The sequence below is a fragment of the Meleagris gallopavo genome, chromosome 5 (genome assembly GCF_000146605.3).
Source record: "Meleagris gallopavo isolate NT-WF06-2002-E0010 breed Aviagen turkey brand Nicholas breeding stock chromosome 5, Turkey_5.1, whole genome shotgun sequence".
In the NCBI taxonomy this organism is placed as follows: domain Eukaryota; kingdom Metazoa; phylum Chordata; class Aves; order Galliformes; family Phasianidae; genus Meleagris; species Meleagris gallopavo.
The window spans coordinates 24,828,771-24,849,164 of record NC_015015.2 but is presented as its reverse complement, the minus strand read 5'-3'; the positions used below and the strand labels follow the sequence as shown (position 1 = coordinate 24,849,164).

At 36.8% G+C, this 20,394-nt stretch overlaps 1 protein-coding gene across 1 annotated transcript in view; it reads right to left on the bottom strand.

Annotated features, from left to right (window-relative positions):
• Positions 1–20,394, bottom strand: part of STARD9 (StAR related lipid transfer domain containing 9) — a 96,433-nt gene that overhangs the window by 51,204 nt on the left and 24,835 nt on the right. Inside the window, 4 exon segments of the mRNA XM_031553545.1 lie at positions 1,628–1,740; positions 2,344–2,405; positions 2,495–2,527; positions 4,522–4,638. Of these exon segments, the coding sequence (XP_031409405.1) occupies positions 1,628–1,740; positions 2,344–2,405; positions 2,495–2,527; positions 4,522–4,638 (325 nt within the window).

The window sequence follows — 20,394 nt, the reverse complement described above, 5'->3', positions numbered from 1 at the left end:
CTATGAATCTGCTTTTCAAAGAATGATAAGCTTGCCATACTAATGAGAACATCAATTCATCTACTTTCCAGCTCTCCTTAAACAGGGTGCTGATGTGCTGGGAAAGTACAGCTGAAATGTCCACAATGTCAGATAGTTCCTTTTATTTAGGACCATGCAAGTTAAATGCCTCCCAAGTGCTTATTTCAAACTTTGAGAGAAAGAATCCGTAACAACTGTCAGTTGTTAGATGTACTGTTACTGATATTGCAGGTGGCCAGGAAATCAGAACTGTGAAATTCAAATTCCATTCAATCAATGATTCACTTAGGCAAGACACCCTATCTGTTGTCACATCATATCTTAATTTCTGAATTGAAGATAAAAATCTGATACATAATCTTGCGATAAAGAAAAACAGAGGGAAAAAAAAAATGAACCAGTAAGGATGAATTTACAAAAGAAATAGAAACAAGAACTCCATATTTAAAAGGCACAACATGTAAGTAAGAGGTGCTAAAGCCAATTGCCAAGGTCTGTGGGATATGCACTTTGCATATTAAAGGCACACCTCGTCAGGTAACCAGCCAAACACTTGCAGAGTCAGTAATACCATTGTAATCATTTGAAATTCTGCACATCTGACAGACAAGGCGCATGGAAAAGGAAATATGTATGTTTACTTTCTAAACAAACTTGCACCAGTTCAGAAAAGGCTATTCCTTCTGATCGCTATAGTAAAGTTACTCTGTATGATTTTGCACTGGGTTTTATGGGGCAGGCTTTTATTCAGTCAATGGTCAGATAAACTGCAGTGTAGCAGGCAAATTTTACAGCAGGTGCTGTATTTACAAGGCAACAATGGCCAAATTCTTATCTAAAGCTATGTAAGACCCTAAAGTGAAGATAGTAATCAAAAGTGGAAATGAATCAAAAATACAGAAATGATGAGAGAGAAGATAACTAAAAATAAGACAGACACTTGAAATTGAAAGTAGTAAATTATTCTTGTTTTTGAACATCTTCTGTAACTTCATTTGAAAGCTATGATTTACAAGAGGGACTGTTTTTTATTAAAGTGTAAATGAAAAAGCGTGTGATGTTAATTGCACAATTGGATCTACATTACCTATCCTGTGCCTTCCGAGTATAAAAAAGGGCAATAATCACATTGCATTCTCATTTGGGTAATACAGATTTTTAATTGCTTCTCAAGATGCAATCTGGAATATAAAACAGCTAAGTTTATCTACTTTCTATTTATTATTATTTTCCAAATATACTGATGCCAAGGACTGAAATACAAGGGATCTTAGGCTGGTCTGTAGAATATATTTAAAGCTGATGTTGGTGGATCTCTTGATTAAATTAGATTCGAAATAAAACAAAGCAAGAAAGCAAAATACTATGGCTTATACATGATTTGCACCTGGAAAGGCAAACAGAACTGTGCAGGACGTGCAGACATTGAGATAACGGAGCCAAAGCCTTCAGTATAACATATATGTTCATATTAGCAGCAAAATATTTGAACAGAGTAACTGCTGAAGAGCGGAAGCAATTAGGATCAGCCCAAGAACATATGCAAAGATACTTCAAGACCTGATCCACATTTACTTGAAATTTACTTGAAATTCTGATTGCTCACCTTGTACATATGGTCCTGTTTCAGGGTGTTCTCTGACTCTGAGAGTGTAAGGCTTCTTGTGGTCTGACTGTTTTAACAAATCTCGGACACGCTCATTATAGATTTCCAGAAAACTGCAAAAAATGTAACGTTCAGTACACACAATTGGAAAAAAAAAAAAACACAGAAAGCATTTATTTAGACAGTGTAAGTACCTGAATGTTGCACTGATCATTCATGACAAAGTTAATTACTTCACTATCCTGTTACTGTTCCTTCTTACACAGTACATGTAGAAAGAACTTACAGCAGCAAACTTCCAAGAAGCAAGAGGTATCCATTATTATATTTAAAAATTCATAAAATCTGCATTTTTAAAACAAGTAAGTTCAGATCCCCAGGTTGCCAAATGCAATGCTTCATTAAGGAGACTTCAGAATAAGAAAAGAATGGAGAATTATGACTCAGATTTAAGTTACACAAACAGTAAGTAAATTCTTCATGCAGTTCAGCTGTCTATACTAAACTGAACAGATAGTATGCAGAGATCTATACTAAGTTGGAAAACTAACAACAGTGCTTTCTCATCCATCCTCTACATTCTCCCTCTTAGCCCAAAACATTATTATTTGAGAAAATATCTATAAGAACAGTAAACCAGTCTTTGATTTGTTTGACTGTAACAATATATTTTTTGAAAGCATCCCTAGGATTGCCCAAGAGAGTGACACACTTACCTGACTTTTACTCTGCAAGATGCCGTCTGCTCTGAGTAATCATCTTTCCTTGAAAAGAGGCCCTGCATAAACCAGTCTATGTAAATTTTAAATACATCAAGAAAATCTAGCAGCTTAATCAAATGCAAGTGAAATTAATAAAAATAAGTACCTCACATATACGAGGTGTCAGCCCAATGGATGCCTTCAAATAATAACAAAAAAAATATTAAACAATATACTTGCTATTACTCATTCAAAACTCTTATTTAAATATGAGTTAAATTTAAAGAAAAGGACAGAATTATGGCACAGCACTGAAGCAATGACTGCATGGCAGATTACAACAAAGACCACTCTGGATTGTCATTCCGAACAGTGTGGCAGGGCTCTACTATTCCAGCTGAAGCACCTTGAGCATGAAATACTGCAGGAATTAGTATGCTGTACAATGCCAACTGTCTTAGCTTCACTGCAAATCCTACTCACAGCAAGTCATTTTAGAGCAACTTAAGCAGCATCAGTGAGAAATTTAGAGAGTTGTTCAATGTGAAGACACTGGGCATGCCTTTGTCAGAGGTGTTTCAGCATAAAGGTAGGATTACATAGTCTAGTTTGACTGGTTAGTCATATTTTGTTTTTCCTTATTTTTACTTCTTTTTGCTACAGAATCACATATCTTTGTGTTCTAGAGTTATAAATCTGATCTCTCAAAGAAAACAGGATATAGGCTGCTAAAATCACCCAAACTACAGAGTTTAAAATTTGCACAAATATACTAGACAGCACTAAAGTAATGCTATGTTTTTGATTAGCAAACTGTTATTTTGACATGATTGCTCATGCTTCAATGATTACACTGCTAACACACCCAGAGAAAGACTCTCAGACTTAGGTGAATCCCTCTATTGAATAGAATCATATTGCTGCTTGGGTAGGAAAGGACTTCAAAGATCATCTTGTTCCAGTCCCCTGAGATGGGTAGGGTTACTGGCCAGTAAATCAGGTACAAGATCAGGCTGCCCAGAGCCTCATCCAGCCTGGCCTCAAACACCTGCAGGGATAGGGCATCTACAGCTTATCTGGGCAGTCTGTTCCAGTACCTCACCATCCTAGAACAGAATGCTTTTAAAAGGAACATTTGAAAAAGGTTGAGGAGAGAGAAAAAGTCCAGATTTCTCGAGTAAATGGTTCTGGTTAGATTCTGGTTTCATTCTTCCTAGTTATGATCACTGTTCCACAATGAATAGACGTTACTAGATCAAAGAAAGAGTTCACTGAAGAAACAAATCACTTTATAAGCCGAGAATCTCTTAGAAAGATAACTACCTAGAATTTTCTTCAGAAAGAAATGATAATTTCAAGAGTTGGCTATTCTGAATTGCTAAAATATTTTCAAAACAATAACATTTTTCAAAATAATGTAGTAATGCAGATGACCTAGTTTATCCCTCAGTAACTCTAACAACTCTTCAGGCTTTCATAGAGTTAAGTTTGATTAAAAAACCCAAACAAATAGAAAAGCAAGTTAAGATTTGACAAAGTCCAACTGCTGATGCCTGAATTAGCATGGGGATAGCAAATAGTGTCCCGTTTTGTCAATAGGCAACTCACATTTCACCAACAGCCAAGAACATTTACAGATAGGAAAAAAAATTGCCTTGTGTTACAGCCAAACAGAGGAATTTCTCAACTGATTGCACTGCACTGACAATGAAGACTAAAACAGTGTTTCCTGATATCCAAGCATCTTAAAATACAACAATTTCTACAAAATTAAAATTCATTTCAAAACTTGAAACAAAGAAAATATTAGTTTCTACAGGTCAAAGTACACTTTCTGCTAAATAAACATATCTTAAGTAGTGAGTGAAGCCTGTTATAAAAGTATTCCTATAAATTTTATCTGGATTATAGACTCTGCCTCGTATCCTGGCAACAGGTTTCACACATGGCAAGATGAGGGACATCTAAAAGAAATATTTCAACTACATCACATCTTCTAAAATTTTTTTTTTAACTGATCCTATGTTGTTTACCTAATTGTAAAGACTTGCCTCTCATTTTATATATAACAACAAGAACAACATACATAAGCATCCTGCACAACCAGCACATATCACAGTTCAAAAATAAAGCAATATCTCTGAGGAGCATCCCACCCTCAACCCCAAGTGTAAAATGAATGCTATAACTCACAGGTGTTCCCATCATTGTGTAAGTCTTTCCTGAGCCTGTTTGTCCATATGCAAAAAGACAGATGTTGTATCCTCTAAATGCACCTGACAGCACAGAAGTGCCAAGGTCCTGGAACACCTGGAAAGATCAAAAGAGACAGAACAATTCATGAATAATATGCCTCCCTAGAAACATTCTGCATTACTTGTAGATGTTCCGGTTTTAATAATATCACGTGAACAATGAGTTTCATAGTATTTGTCTTTCTAATCTATCAGACACAAGGTTAAGTGTCCAGCATTTGCCTGTTAGCTGATCCTCCAGAAACTGATATACTGAGCACAGTGCTGACACCAAGTAGTGTTTACTTGCACTTCCCTGCCTGTCATCTTCTCTTATTTTATGCTTGGAATGGAGATCCTTATTTTATCCCCAAACCTTCTACAGTCCTCTGCATAAATCTAAACAAATATCATGATCAATGCTACTTGAAGCAGTAACATCAATAGCAGCATCGGACAAGATAATTACAGGTCAAAAACAAAGCAAAGTCTAACCCAGAGACTGTGAGCCATACCTTGCCCAAGCAATACTTCTATCTGATCCACGTGGTCAGGAAGTGATGCCACAAATTTCTAAAATGCTTTCTTTTCTGTTCATGCCACATGCACAGTGATGCGTGTCCTGATTATAACACAGACTCTGGAAGAGTTGCCACCAAATCAGCATCAGCAACTTCTAAATCTTGCACTGGTTTCCTTGGGGCTGCAGAATTTGGACCATCACAGCTAGACTGCCCATGTAGACAGCTCTGAATAATAGCTCCCTCTGCTTTCCCTTTCCTTTTTCAGAGACACAGCCGCCCCAGATTGTGGCCATGTTCTCAGGACATCAAAGCTACCACAGACCTCTTGAAAGGATACCTGGCAAGGTTTTCTAGGAAGTGCAGAGTGGATCAAAAAGTTCCTGTAGGCTGGCTGCCAATTTCTTAGCATAGCATTAGCTCTCCAAAAGAAGCACTGTGAGTGTTAATACTTTTGCCTTTCACATAGAAAACTAGCTTAGAAATACAGAGAGATGCATAGGATTTCACTATATTCGTGTTGCAAAATCTTATCAATTGCCAGTCATTTCTTTCTCTACTGGACAGCTAAATATATCAGTTAGATAAGAAATTAAATAGCAAAACATATTTCATAGATATCATTCCACCTAAACTGCCTAGAAAAGATTAAAAAAATTATCTCCTGAAGCTTTTAATTTCAGATTATATTTCAACTCAAGGTGACAGAAGGTGCTAATTTCCAGCTGAAAAAACAATAATAATCCCATTCAGAGGAATTTGGCTAGCCCCACCCATATTCATAAGGATATGTAGAACATGAGAACATCTGCTTCATTAGAATTATCAGATCAAGGACCTTCTCAGTTCATGGAGAGCCACAGATAACAGTTTAAAGTCATAAACAAAATAAACAGACACAGACTGCTAAGCAGGAGGTCCATAGTCCAGCCAGGAATATTAAATGGGTAGAAACTCCATGCTGGTTGTTCAGGAATTCAGCAGAGAGGCGCGAATGAGCGTATGCACACTCACTAGAGAGCACCAAGCTGGGCTACCAGATGAGCAGAAGATCCACAGAGCAGGGCTCAGGATCTATGTAAGGATATTAGATTGGCAGAGGGCCTGTACTGGCATCTGAGGAATCTATAGTGATATACATTCTTAGACCTTAGAGTTAGAGTACACTTAAATATCACTGAAAATATCACCAGCCAACATCAGTTCTGACCAGAAGAATAGGAAGAAAAGTCTCGTCTGCCTATGCTTATGTTTCATGCAAGTGCTGATACTGCTGTATGTGAATGCTGCTGAAGGCAGAGCCCTCTGTGGCATTTGGTGCAGGAGGCTGCATAAGCATCCTGCGTCCTCTGCCCTTGTCAGTGACCATGTTATTGGATTACAGTGAAATTCACTACTGGTTGAAGCTGCAAAAGGAAAGTAGCTGCCTCACCCATCAGGCTGAGATGAAAAGACCTCCAGGTCTCCAGGCACACAGTGGTGGCCTCCAGGGGCAGAAAGAATCTTAAGGTTCTGGAGTCCACATGGGGCAATGGCCTCACCAGTGGTCTACACACATTTAATCATATTATCAGAAGCAACTATTTATGGCCTTTCACTAAATAAAATTCAAGGGTCCAGAATACACTAAGAACTACTAGTTTACTTGCAGCACATCTGGCTAGTAATCCCTTATGAAGGACAACATGCCATAAAAAGGTCAACTTTGATGAACAGAGAGATAAGTATGCAATATTATTAGCAAAACACACTGACTATGCATAGTTTATGAACGAGTACATAAATAACAGATATATTACTGTGATGGTTAAAAGTTATTAAAATAAATGTTGCATTGCATACATAAATATCAGTAGAGAGAGAAACATGAAATCAAAACATGTGCCATGAGAAAGGTTTAGAATCCTTATAAAGAACCCAGAAATGCAAATGGTAGAGAAGAAAGCTACTGAGAAGGACATGGCAACATCAGTTCTACTGTGCTACAATGGAAAGAAAGTGCATGATTTAAGAGAAGAACATCATCCTGCCCTATGGAGTCTAAACAGGCTGAGTGTTAGCAGCAAAGGGGCTAGGCAAAAAAGTGTAAGATAGCTATGACAGCTGTGCATTCAAAGCACCAGGAAAAAGAATGGTGAAAAAAAGTAGTACAAAGTGGGTTCTGAGTCTTGTAGGTAAGGAAGAAAAGTGTATTTGATTTGGTAATGGGAAAAAGGAAGCTTCTTCCTTCCAGCAGCAGAATGGAATTACCACTAAAAATCCTCTCAGAGCTTTTACAAAAATAGTTATTCTCTCGACCACTCCAGATGTAAATTTTTCTTTATGCCACAACGAGAACAGGGACAAAATTGTTCCATATAAATCATGTACATACTGGAAAGTATAAAACAAGATCACAGGCAGCACTTCACCCAGGAGACTTGTTGCCTTCTGAGCTGTGGGAAAGTCCAAAAGCCGGGATTAGGTTGGGGGTTGGGTTTTCTCAGAGATTGCTTGTAGCACAGTTTCAACATCTGTTTTTACTTACATCTCTTCTTCTATATGGAAGCTCCACTTAAAAATAGTAGTTGAATAAATATATCAAAATGTGCAACGAGGTCTGTTACTTTTTACTTTACTTGATCTCTGAGATTCAGAGGGACCAACTGCAGTGGGATTTCTTGCATGAATAAGCTCTACAGAACTTGACCCTGTATTTGTTACAGAGTTCACTTTCATGACATATTCTTAGCACTTTGCTGCTCCTAATTTACTGTTTTTGAGGGTTTATACCTTGATTACTTTTGGCTAAATGTGGACAGTATACAACGTATCCCTATTTTATCCCAGCCCAGTTTCCACTTCTCAACTGAAAGTCACTGTTTGTTCCACTGATCTTAACAATCTCCTAGCAGAAAAACAATCACAATTAACAACTGGAGTTGAAAAGCACACAAACCTTGGCCATAATCATGCCACTGCTCTAGAGCATAGCGATAAGTATCAAGTAAGCTACGTCCTAACCACTCATTATGAAGATTTTTTTCAATAAACCAATGAAACTCTCCCATTCTCAGTTAAGCTGTACTGAGGAGAGTAATGCCATAAGTTTGGGGCTGACATTTATAACAGATCAATGTTTGTCTTCAATGAAGTTATTTGGAAAAGCATATGAGAATTAATGGCAGCAATGCAAATCACTGTAACAGATTCTTGGCACAGCTTATCTACGTAGGCTGTAAGACAAGTTCTTTTATGTTGTACAGCCTACAGAAGACCACAAAACTGATCCAGGGGATGGAACACCTCTCCTATGAGGACAGCCTGAAACTACTGGGGCTGTTCAGCCTGAAGAAAAGAAAGCTCCAGGAGACCTGATAGCAGCCTTTCAATATCTAAAGGGGGGCTATGAGAAGAAAAGGGACAGACTCTTTAGCAGGGTCTGTAGCGATAGGATAAGGGAAAATGGTTTCAAACTAAATGAAGGGGGATTTAGATTGGATATAAGGAAGGAGTTCTTCTCAGTCAGGGTAGTGAGGCACTGAAATGGGTTGCCCAGGGAGCTGGTGGATGCCCCATCTTGGAAGACATTCATGGTCAGGCTGGATGTTGCTCTGTGAAACCTGATGTAGCCATAGGTGTCCCTGTTCACTGCAAGGGAATTGGACTAAGTGGCCTTTTAGGGTCCCTTCCAACTCAAACAGTGCTATGATTTTGTTTAAAGTTGTTTAAAACACTGAAGATGACAAAAAGTTATCTAAAGGTTATCTAAGATTCTAAACTGAACTGCCACAGGCCAGGACACCTCTGAGACAAGGCACTTAAATCCAGAGTAGAATAAAAAGTCTCTCTTGAAAGAGTGGCTCAATGACTTTCAGTATCTTGGAATCTGATCCAAGTACAAGACAGTACAAGCCAGATCTGAGTATTAAAATGAGGTTGGGGAACTCCCAGGCAAAACGACAACTACTGAGGACCAGTGACAGCAAAAAGATGGAATGAAAACAAATTGGGACTGAATAAGAAGAGGTTAAGGGAGAAAAGGTGGGACTAGTGTCTACTGGGAGCAAGAAATCTGGGAGAGACAGAGGAAAGACTGAGTTTTGGAGCTAAAGCAAAGGAAAACATTAGACTGTGTTGATAGTATCAGTTGATACAGAGGACAAAGATACCTAGGGAGAAAAGCGTAAATGGCACAAGTTTCATAGATCTGGAGCCTAGATAGCAAGATTTTTGGACTGGAATCAGGCAGAAGAAAGGAAAGGAATAAGAAAATGCAGGAAGCATCATCTTGAAGTTAACAGGAGCAAGGTGAATATGTGCTCGTTTCCCTTCAGAATACCCATATGTAATACACTCAGGAATTTAACATGTCCCATTGTACGCAGAGGTGGCCTAAAAGCAGTCTGTGTACTCCATTCCAGTTTAGAAACCTGTTTATCAAATGGTAGAATCTCTTACAACAGAAATAAATGCAGCTCAGGAAAGCATCTCAGTTCTATAGTACTGTTTCCTCAGTAGGAACTGCCTTTCTTTCTGCAAATTCATAAAGGATTTTCAGGAGTTATTAATTGATCGAGTTATAACAAAACAATCTTCACAAGCTTGCACACCTTTTTGATAGCAACATGAGCAATAACATCTGCACAGAGCTAGAATCCTGGAAGAATGGTATTTTACTTCTAGTTCTGTTGTTCAAACTCTTGTATGACATTGTGCAATCCATTTAAGAATTTTATGGTCCAATATTCCTATGGGTAAAGTGTCAGTAGAAAATTGTGGGGTGTTCTCACTAGTGCTCATAAAAGTACTTGTGATCTTGTCTTGAAATGCTATGAAAGTTCTAAGTGTTCAAATCATGGTGCTCAGTATCTCTCAATCCAGAGTGAACTTCTTGAAAGAAGTTCCAGTTAAGCTAAGCCCAATGGTGCTTACTCTCCATTAATTACACAGGGCTACTCATGCTGCAATTCAAATGTTTCAAATCAATTTTTGAATTAGGTCTCAAAAGACGATATTTTACTACAATCAAACTTGGCAGCTCAGAAAACAGTATGTTTTAACCCTATTATGATAATGAATTAGAATTTCAAAAAGTATTTATTGAAAACCTATTAAAAGCTGTTTTGAACTGTTCTGTATTTGTTCTGATAAGTTACCCTCCCTCATTCTGTGAAGATAAATTATAATTTATTGACTTGACAAGTCTCAAATCAGTCAGAAAACCTCTTAGCTTCAGTGTAGTGCTGAAAAAAAAAAAAAAAGGAAAAGCAAAGCATAGCAATGAATTCATAACATGCTTAAAAATAAGAGAAGTAATTGAAATTAAAGCTTTTTCTGTGCTAATATCAGGGGCATTAGTCCAAGTTCCATCAGCATCAACAGCTGTATGTCATACAAAATGTATGACAATTAAGCTCTCTGGACATGTGTACTAACATATTTCATTATATAATGAACACAATTGTGTTTTTTGTTGTTCATAAGAAAAAAAAGAGATTCTTCTGAGATTCTCTCAATTCTTTCTTCTAAAATGAAACTTCAAGAGCATAAGGTTTGTCAAGAAACATGAGCTGCACTTAGCTTCCTGCAGACTGTATTCCAGTTGGCCAAAAACTCTGAGTCTTCCATGTGTGGCTGCTCTACGTGATTGGAAGTGTTTAGTTTGCTCCACACAAGAATGTTTCTTTCAGCAAAGCCTTTAATGGCTTTGATATGCCTTGTTTCTGCACTCACCCAGCTGTAACTGGTACATATCCCATGGTGATTTATGAAACAAACTTATTACCATCCAACTGTGTTAATAGTGGGGGAAAAAAACATGTCTTTCTGAAGAAGTTAAGAGGGTGTATTAAGACAACTGTTGTCATCCAAGGTATTTTGCTGGTGTGCTTATTCTGAAGTGGCCAGTTTTCAGTTCCAACCTAGTAAATCCAAAATCATGTGAATTAGTCCTCACAATAGAATTTTTACTACAAATGGGAGAAAGGGGAAGGCTTGGTCTAAAACTAAGCTGTGTCCTAATCATACAGCTGAGAAATACCAAAATGCTGTCCAAGTTGTTGCAATATGCACTTATTTGGGGTTGAAACTGTTTTACAACAGATATGAATCACTTTGAGATAAGAACAAATCACTGACGTAATTTGAAATCTATTTCAATACTGTTAGAAAACACAATACATTTTTCAGAGAGATAAACTATTTGCAGAATAAGTACAGTTGTGAAATCTTATATTAACAGCTTTACTGTAAGCCACAAGCACAGACAGATTGCAGTAGGACGCCTGCCCCTAAGAAACCACAGAGGATCATATAAAATCAAGACAAGAATACCTATTAAAGTAAAACACTTTCAACTCTTAGGCACCAATCAAAGCTTTAAAACTTATTCCTAACTCAGATAAAGAATCACGGAATTTGATTTCTGAAAAATCACAGTGTTAGTCATACTGGAAAAAAGACCATTTAAACTTTTTTTTTTTTAAACAAGTTTATATTTACAGGTTTATGCCAGTGAGGCAAATACTTCTATCATTCAGGCAAAAATATAACGAGCCTCTGTGCAAAGACTTCTCAACTATCTCTTTTGTTGGCTTCAGAGTCAAAATTTATAGTAGCTTTTCTACTTCTTTCTTAAATAGTTTTCAAGATATTGAAAGAAAAAAAAACCCTTTTATTAGCCTGAGTATATTGAATTTTATCATGAGACTTGCACATGTATGCATAAGTACGCATACCAGACATATGACGATAATTTCTTCTGGAATGGATAGACATACTTTTTGTGCTAATGCCAAGAAGAGACAAAATAAGGCAAGGAGCACCTCTAAACAGACACCATAAGTGTAAGACATTTATAATTAACAGTGTTGGTTTGGGACTTTGTTACTTTACACTGAAATCTCTGCTTGGATGTTAAAAGCATGAAGCTTTTTGGTTTTAGCATTCACTTTTTTTCAAAACAGTATGTTTAACTTCATAACAAAAATTTTACCACATTCTATTTATCCCAACTGCTAGGGTTTATTATGTAGCCTCTATATATACTAATATTTTTCTTTTCTTTGAACTCTACATTACTACCATACCAATAGTGTCTCACACAAATTAATACAGAAGCATGCTGGCTCTCAGATTTTCTTTTGATCCTGACAAACAGCTGGATATTATTAAACTCTCCTTTAATGCACACGATTCAAAATAATCCTAGTGAATACTTAGCACGAACCACAGTTAACAATGAGTATCTTTGATTTTTCATTGAATTAATAACCTATAAGTAGGACAGTTGATTAAAGCAAATACGTATATTACACTGTAACTAAAATGGCATCTCTACTATGTGATAATGTCCTTTCTACACTAATAAATGCTTTAATTTCAAAGATAATGAGTGCATTTTAACAGGAATAAAGTTTTGGTAATATATGAATTCCAGAAGTACAAAACTGTCCATTCTTAGCTCAATCAGAAACTGAATCTCAGAAGGAAACAAAAAAAGAGTTGTTTAAAGCTACAGTAAATTGTCTGTTATGCTTGAGGGTTGAATACTTTGGGAAAATGAAATGTATGCCAAGTCTCAGAGAGATGGAAAAAAATCCAGTAAATCTACAGGGACAGCACACGATGTTGAGCTTGCAAATTTCTGGAAATAAAAATTACCGATATATCACTTTTGTGTATTTTTAACTCTAAGTACTTTCTGGTAAACAATGCTTGCATTGGTTTAGCCATTGGGCTGGGACAAACTCTGACCAGAGCACAAGTGGAAGGAGGTGGAAGATGGAGGAGTGTGAGTTGCACTATTTGGGATCAGCAAGATAACAGAACTGTTTTCATATCTGAGTGCTATAGTATCCCTTTCCTGATTTGCATGTGTCTGAAATGGTCAGTATTTCTATCCTCATTAGGAACCTGAACAGATCTTGGAAATTTCAGAAATTTCAAGGGAATATGGTCAAGGACAACAAACAGACAAAAAAAAGGTATTTTTTATAATGGGGTTTTGAATAAATAAAATCATCTCTTATTACAATCATAGTTCACAAACATCAGAGTGAACAAAAAACTCACTAAAAGAAAACCGCTTGTACCATAAAACATTAGCCTAAACACCGAATAATAACACAAATTCCCATCACTTAATAAGTGAAAACCATAAAAAAGTTATCTTCTTGCACAGCACAGTTTAAAAATAGCCTTTTAAAATACTGCTACTTTAATGGAAGAGAAAGAGTCTGAACTTATATAGAACCAATATGGCCAACAGCTGCTCCTCACTATAGGACAAATAGTTGACTTTATAAACGCTGAAAGACTCAACCACTTCATTCCCACTAAAGATTTGACATGCAAACCAACAATTAAAAAGATACCTCATGAGTAGGTAGAAAGCTTCAGGACATCAACATGACAATTGCAGTTGACCCAGACACAAAATGGATTTACTTAAAATAAAATGTGTCATTATTTACTATATGGACAAAATTGCTCTCAACCAGTAAGTGAGGATAGTTTAGGCAACTGCATGAAAAATATAAAACACAAGAGGCTCAGTTCTGCAGTATCCATTTGCCACTGCCTCCACAATAAGGAGCAGATATGCAGTATCTCATGTAGCATGATTCCCTACAGAATTTGACCCACCTACAGCAGTAAACGCCCAAATTATGACTAAATTCTGTTTTAATTAAATTGCTGCATCTGATATATAGCATCCAAGGCTTGTGTTTAAGATGAAAAAAATTATTTCATAGAATAAAATTATTCAGAAGTAACCATTTCCTGCCAAAACAATGGGAGCTTTTGTACTAAAAATTTCCCAAAACCCAAAGATCAATTTAAATAAAAAAGGCAGAAAGAGGATTCAAGGAAGGAATATCTGAAAACAAATCTCGGCTTTTACTCCAATAATGCAAGGCTTTTCTGCACGTGTTTTCTCTTAAAGAATATTAAACAAATGTCAACTGAGGGGCTTTCTGTACACAGACAGAAAACACAAGCAAAAGGAAGCGCATTATGCGGATCAACTGCACAGAACCCTCTACTGTGACATTAGGATTACTTCAGCAACATTATCCCATTCAAAGCAAATAGAAGAGGGAAATAAAATCAACAAAAACCAAGCACTGGTCCATTAGTTTGGGAACATTTCTTCTCTCTTCTTGTTAAGAGACCACAGCTCCACAGCTATAGGATTACTTCTCTCCCTTCCCTCTATCCAGTCTTTTCAGTTTCTTTTCCCAGTTGAACAGGAAACCAAGTGAAAGAGCAGGCTTTCCTTCAGCTCGAGCTGCTTGGCCTGTGGTACGAGCATTTGCACCACAACTTGAGAGAGATTGGTTGTGGGCTCTGCCAACAAGCTTCCTGCATGCTCTTAAATCCTTTTGTGCTTTAATTCCCCCTGGGAAGGATAACAATCATGTCTTTGTTCATCTATCAGCTGTCATTTTTTCCAGTGCAAAAGCTATTTATTGTGTGCGTCATAATGTACATACATTCATGCTGTTAACATAGTGTAAGTCAAGCTTGGTTAAAGTATGTGGGTGGAACTGTTATTTGTGACTTTTTCCTAGCATTTTACATGGCAAATAAACATGCTATCCTTCTGGATAGAGGGTGAAAGAATGAGATAGTTCAGCCAAGTAGGCTGAACAGTCACTTTGTATTTCTGCTGTTTTATCACCCAAATACACAATCATGAAAATACACCTCATTTGTTTATCAAAAAATGATTTTGTTTTGAGAGAGAAACACCCCTATGCTTTCCACATTCATCTAATTTATAGATGCTGTGACAAATTTTTAAAAGTGCTTTATCAGTAAGGGCACAACTCCATCTGCTTTTAAAAATAAAAAAGATATATAAAAATTGCTGGTGTTTCATTGTAAAGATCAACCTGAAAGACAAGATAGCCATCACAAAAACATCACCTGCTATTTTCATCAATCTGTACAGAATCACATTCGTCACTGAACCCTCCTTTCCTGCCCAGTGGGGATTCTTATCATGCTATCACTGGATAAAAGAGCAGTCACAATCTGAACACAACAGCTGTACAATCCAAAAACCAGTGTGTGACACTCACCAACATCTGACTCGGCTTAGTTCAGATACAGTTGTGGTGATAAACCTCTCTACCTAGAAAACAACTTATGTATTCATTAAGGAAGCCAGAAATCAAGATTTACACACTTGATTTTGTGCCATACATGAATTGAATTCTGCTGTTACATCCAGCCTTTGAATCAGCATAGGTGAATTCTACCCATTAAGGACTGAATGAATCCCTTTCCATTTAGCTTAGTGTAATGCAAAGCATTACACACCAACAGACGAGACACGATAAAAAAAACACAGGATTTTTGCTTAAGCCCACCCTGTGCAAGGGAGTGGCTACTCCATAGCATCACCCTATTACCTAGTTCTTTAAAATTTCTGCAAGTTTTAGAGGAAAAAGGAGAAATTTACAAATAGACAGATAGCTATGCACAGGCTGCAATCAAACAGCCTAGTAAGCAGGTGTGCAACAGCTTTTGTTGCACGGTGTGAGCAGTGGGGGATGTGGAGGTCTGAGTGCTGTTGTGGGCACGCGTGAGCCTTTGGCTGAGTTGAGGAGCAGGATTTGCCTCTGCTCTGTGCTTCTCCACTGAAACACAGTGAACGAAATTTCCTGATTGAACTCTGGCCAGAAAACCCAAGAAAAGAATCTTAGGGAAAACTTCAGATTTTCTAAGGGATGATGTCACAGCAGGAAGAGCAGAGAGCCCTTTACAATCACGCTGCTTTACTCCACCGACACCCAGTAAATATTTTATCTATTCCACTCCCCTGGCCCAGATGTGACTACATGTCCTCTACTGCCTTAAAAGCAGAAAAATCACGTGAATCGCCAATTTAAGTATTGTGATTAAAAAAAAGGAAACAGTTTTAATGATGTCGTCTTTAAATAAACAAAACAGAGAGCTGTTCTGGTTCAAAATTAAAAAACAACAACAACAAAACACAAAACCAACTCCCTTTCGCAATGGAAAGAGTAAGGAATAAGTAACAGATAATGAAGTTATAAATATCCCACATTTCTCCCACCATGGCCTGCTCTTGGCTGGGATCCCAGGTCATTAGCGGATGTCTGCAATTCCATGTGAAAGGAAAGTAAAGCAAAACAACAAAAATTACTAAGTTTTATTGTTTAAGGCAGCAGGGACAAGTATCAATTCTCAGCTGTTTCTAACAATAACAGCCCATTAATTTTTTAAGAGAGGACAGAGGATGGAAAAAGATTGTTCCTTAATTCTATTACAAGGATGAGAAAGAGGAGCAGTGATCCAAATTTTTCAGTAATTCAGTAAGGGCTAACCATCTACTGAAATAGTTGAATACAGTGCAGTGACGTTATCAAGATAATATTTCTGCCTCTCCCCTCCACCCCCTTCAGCTGGAAATGGGTATTCTCTTTTAGTGCATCAGCTAATTCAAGTTGCTACTTTTGTTATTTGATCATTAGCTCTTAAAATCACTGCACTGGAAAAAACAAATCTTAAGTCTATAAAACACACTTTCTTAGAAATAAGCTAGTTTCTCCACTTTCATACAACATCAGACAGCATTATGGAAAGAAATCACTGGATGGGTGAACCTTGCAAAAATAAATGCTCATGGGGCTCACCAGTGCTTAGCTTCAACTGCATCTCAAATGCCAGTTTTCATGAGTACAACTACGATGGTTGGTGGAAGGAGATACAAGAATTGTTTTAATATACTATATCCTAAGTTTTCTCCATGTAAATAACATAAGTTAATAAAACCCCAAAACTCATAAAAGTGAAAAGCCAGAATGACCGCTTTTTAAATGTTACACTGAACCTTGACTTAAAGAAGTATTCCCCAAAGACTTCTAAAAGCTCAAAAAACGCAGCACTGAAAGTTACTTCAACAGTTTCATTTTTAAACTATTTTCACTCTCCAAATGCAGAACATAAAAAATATAATGAAATGCAGCTATTACAAATTCTCCACTTTTTAGCGGACTGCATTAGTAGCAGCACATGTATAAATGAGCTTTGGATTTCTTGCAATAATCTTGTTTTCCTTTAAATTATTGCTCCCTTATAGTAGAGATGAGAAGGTTCAAAAGACACTGATTTGTGCTACACAGCAGTCACATCTAGTTTTGTCTTTCACATAAAGGAAAAAATTGTAGATTACTGCATTTCTGATAGTTTTAGGCATTAGACTTGAGATTAAGTCTGTTTTAGCCATTAGAGGTTTTTTCTTCTCTCTTGTTGCTTGTTTCCTGGGTATAAAGGATTTCCAAATATATGAGATAGCAAATTTAAAATGACATGCTTTCTGATAGGAGAGCTTGGCCACTTTTCTGAATACGTGGAGGGCGTACTGCCAAAAGAACAGGTTGAGGAATGCATATCCCATCATCATCCCTATTTGCAAATCTGCAGGTTTCAGTCCAGGCACAAGAGAAGAGACAGCTATCTTCATGAAACATGGTTCACAATGGAGGGATCTGCTCCTCTGTTCTCACTGGTACTGGGACAAGCAGCCACGTTGTCTCCCTGGATTAAAGCCCTTTACAGTAATGAAACTGCCTGTACATGCACCTGGCTGCTCAGAGGACTACACATCTTCCTACAAAAAGGACATGATGGAAAAGTATACAGACTTGTATGAAAACAGATCACTTCGATGTTTACTGAGAAGATTCAGAAGCAGCAGTCAGATTCCTAGGAAAATTTCCTAACTTTGGCTTAGCTTTTCAAAAATTGTTGCAGCGTTACGTTTTCGCTTCTTCTTCCTTAAAAACATTATCTAAAAAAAATTTGTAGAAAGAAAGAAAGAAAAGAATGCTGGAATGCAGTCTATACTACTCACCACAACTATTTTAAAAAGTGTTTTGAACTCATACAAGATACTTTCTAAATTTAAATGGTTTTAGTAGTTTCCGGGAGAATCCAAACAACAGGAGGCAATATAAGGTCACTTCTGAGTTCAGGGAAAGGGCTCTTGGCATTTCACTCTCAGCAATATATTAACAACAAATTTTGCCAGGACTAGTGGTTGAGGAAATTGTTAATTCCACTCTACTGCCAGGTTAGCTGCCCCTGTGCATTTTCAGCTTACAAGTACTGAGGGGCAGCACATTAATGGCCAAAGGTGCAATGAGCAATCACAGCTCACCTTATTAGAAACACCACACTCAAAAGACTGCAAGGACTATCAGTTCCTTCCATATTTGCTCCCTTCCTGACAGAAATTACTGGATGTTTCTACTATTTTATACAGTCCTTCTCTTACCCAAACACTTCATATCCAAACCTCCTCAAAATGGTAAAACATACCACAAAGATCACAAACGCTTCCTACTTTGTTAAATAGACAGAAAGCAAAAAGCAGTAGGAAAATATCTACAAAATCAATCTCCCCAGTACTTTCACAAGGCAGTAACACTGCCAAATATTTTCAAATAGAAAACCATGCAGGATCTGGTAAAGATTAGAGAACAAACTGGCATCAAAACCAGCAAATTCTTAAGTCTTAATTATAGATGCATAGTTCTGTATCATTGCAAGCCCAGTGATAAACCAAATTTTGGTATTATGAAGACAAAGAAGGACTGTCAGAATGTAAAAAAAGAATTCTTCATATTATGTCAAGTCACTTCCTTTGAAGATAATACTAGAGTTTCACTGAAATACATAATACTTACCAGGAATGAAAGGAAAAAAAAAATCTATAAAACTATTCAGGGCTGCACTTGATTGTCTAAGTGAAACAATATTTTTTATCCATGATGAACTACATTAAGGTGGACTGGTTTGTTTTTTTGTTTTAAAATGAGACATAAGGTAGAAATTTCATCAGAAATCTCATTAGAAATTTTATTAGAGATTTCCCAAGTTGACGATGCATTAGATTTTATTTCCTTACAAATTAGAACCTTGTGTTAAAAAACACATTAAAAAGACATGAAATGAGCAAATAACTGGATGTTCAAAAGAATGACTTAAAAAGGATTGAACAACAACTTTCATGTATTCACATGACGTTTTAAGTAACTCTCCATCATTCTGTATTTGCTCTCCAACATGTTGGTGCAATATTTTTATGATGAGACATAAATAGAGCAATTATAGTGACGGTGTGCTGAAGTTTATGGGTGATTTTCATACAACTCTGCTAGTTCAGATGATAATTTCATGCTTATCTTTTTTCAGTACAATGACTTACAGTAGATACATAGAGTGTTTCTTGCATCCCACATCCACATTGTTTGCTCTCCTCAAAAACAATCCTAGCATCTACAAATTCTGCCTGTTTTAGGAGATAGCTGCAAGGTCTGATCAAAGCTGCACAAACAGGTAGTACTCTGTACAAATCAGAGTATTTCACTTGTAACACGTCATTTTTATTAGTTCCTCAACTGCCTAATCAGTAAACCCTGACTAGAAAAGGATTTTTAAAAGTCTACCTTTCTTTCATACCATTCAGTGCATATTGTTGTTTCCTCTAGATTTCTTTATCAAATAATTTCCCCCTCCAGCTCCTTTTGTGCATTTTTTAAAAGTACCCTTAAAAGAATATAATGTAGTTCACAGGTATGTAACAACAGAACAATGAAGTTATGGCAAAATATTCTAAAATGTCATTAATGTGTTATTATTCTAAGCAACATTAACCAGTTCATTATTTCCAACATGCTTAATTACTCCCAAATTGCCATCTCCATTTCAAGTATATTGCATATGCAATCCCAGCAAATTAATATACAGGTATATATGTTATTTAAAAACCAAGAGAAAAACTGTATTGGAATATAAATGGACTACAGTGTTATTACATTGTTGTTTAGGAAGCGTAGCATAGATAACTGACAAGTCTATATCACTTTGAACTTAACAAGAATACACTTCAGCTCTTACATGGATTATTTATCCGTGCCCATATCTCATGCTGCCTCATCAATAACGTTACACAGTAAATAATCTATAGATACCTGCACTGCAAACAGTAAGAAAAGCTAGTTGATACTCTACAATAAGTGAAATAAGTCTGTAAAGTACAAAAAGCTTCTGGGTAGACAGTAACTGTCTTTTACATCAGAAGCAACTTACAACTTATGTCTGTTTCTGGGAGGAAAGGGAGAAGAAGGGAGCTCAATTCTGCACTCAACTATGTCAGCATCTTTTTCGTTCTCAGAAAAGGTTATGCACATTACTTGCAAGCTGTGCCCATCATGAAATAAGCTGCAAGGACTTAACATGCAGCCTGAATTTAGTAATGTTTTCTTATGGCTAGGTCTTAAAAGAATTAA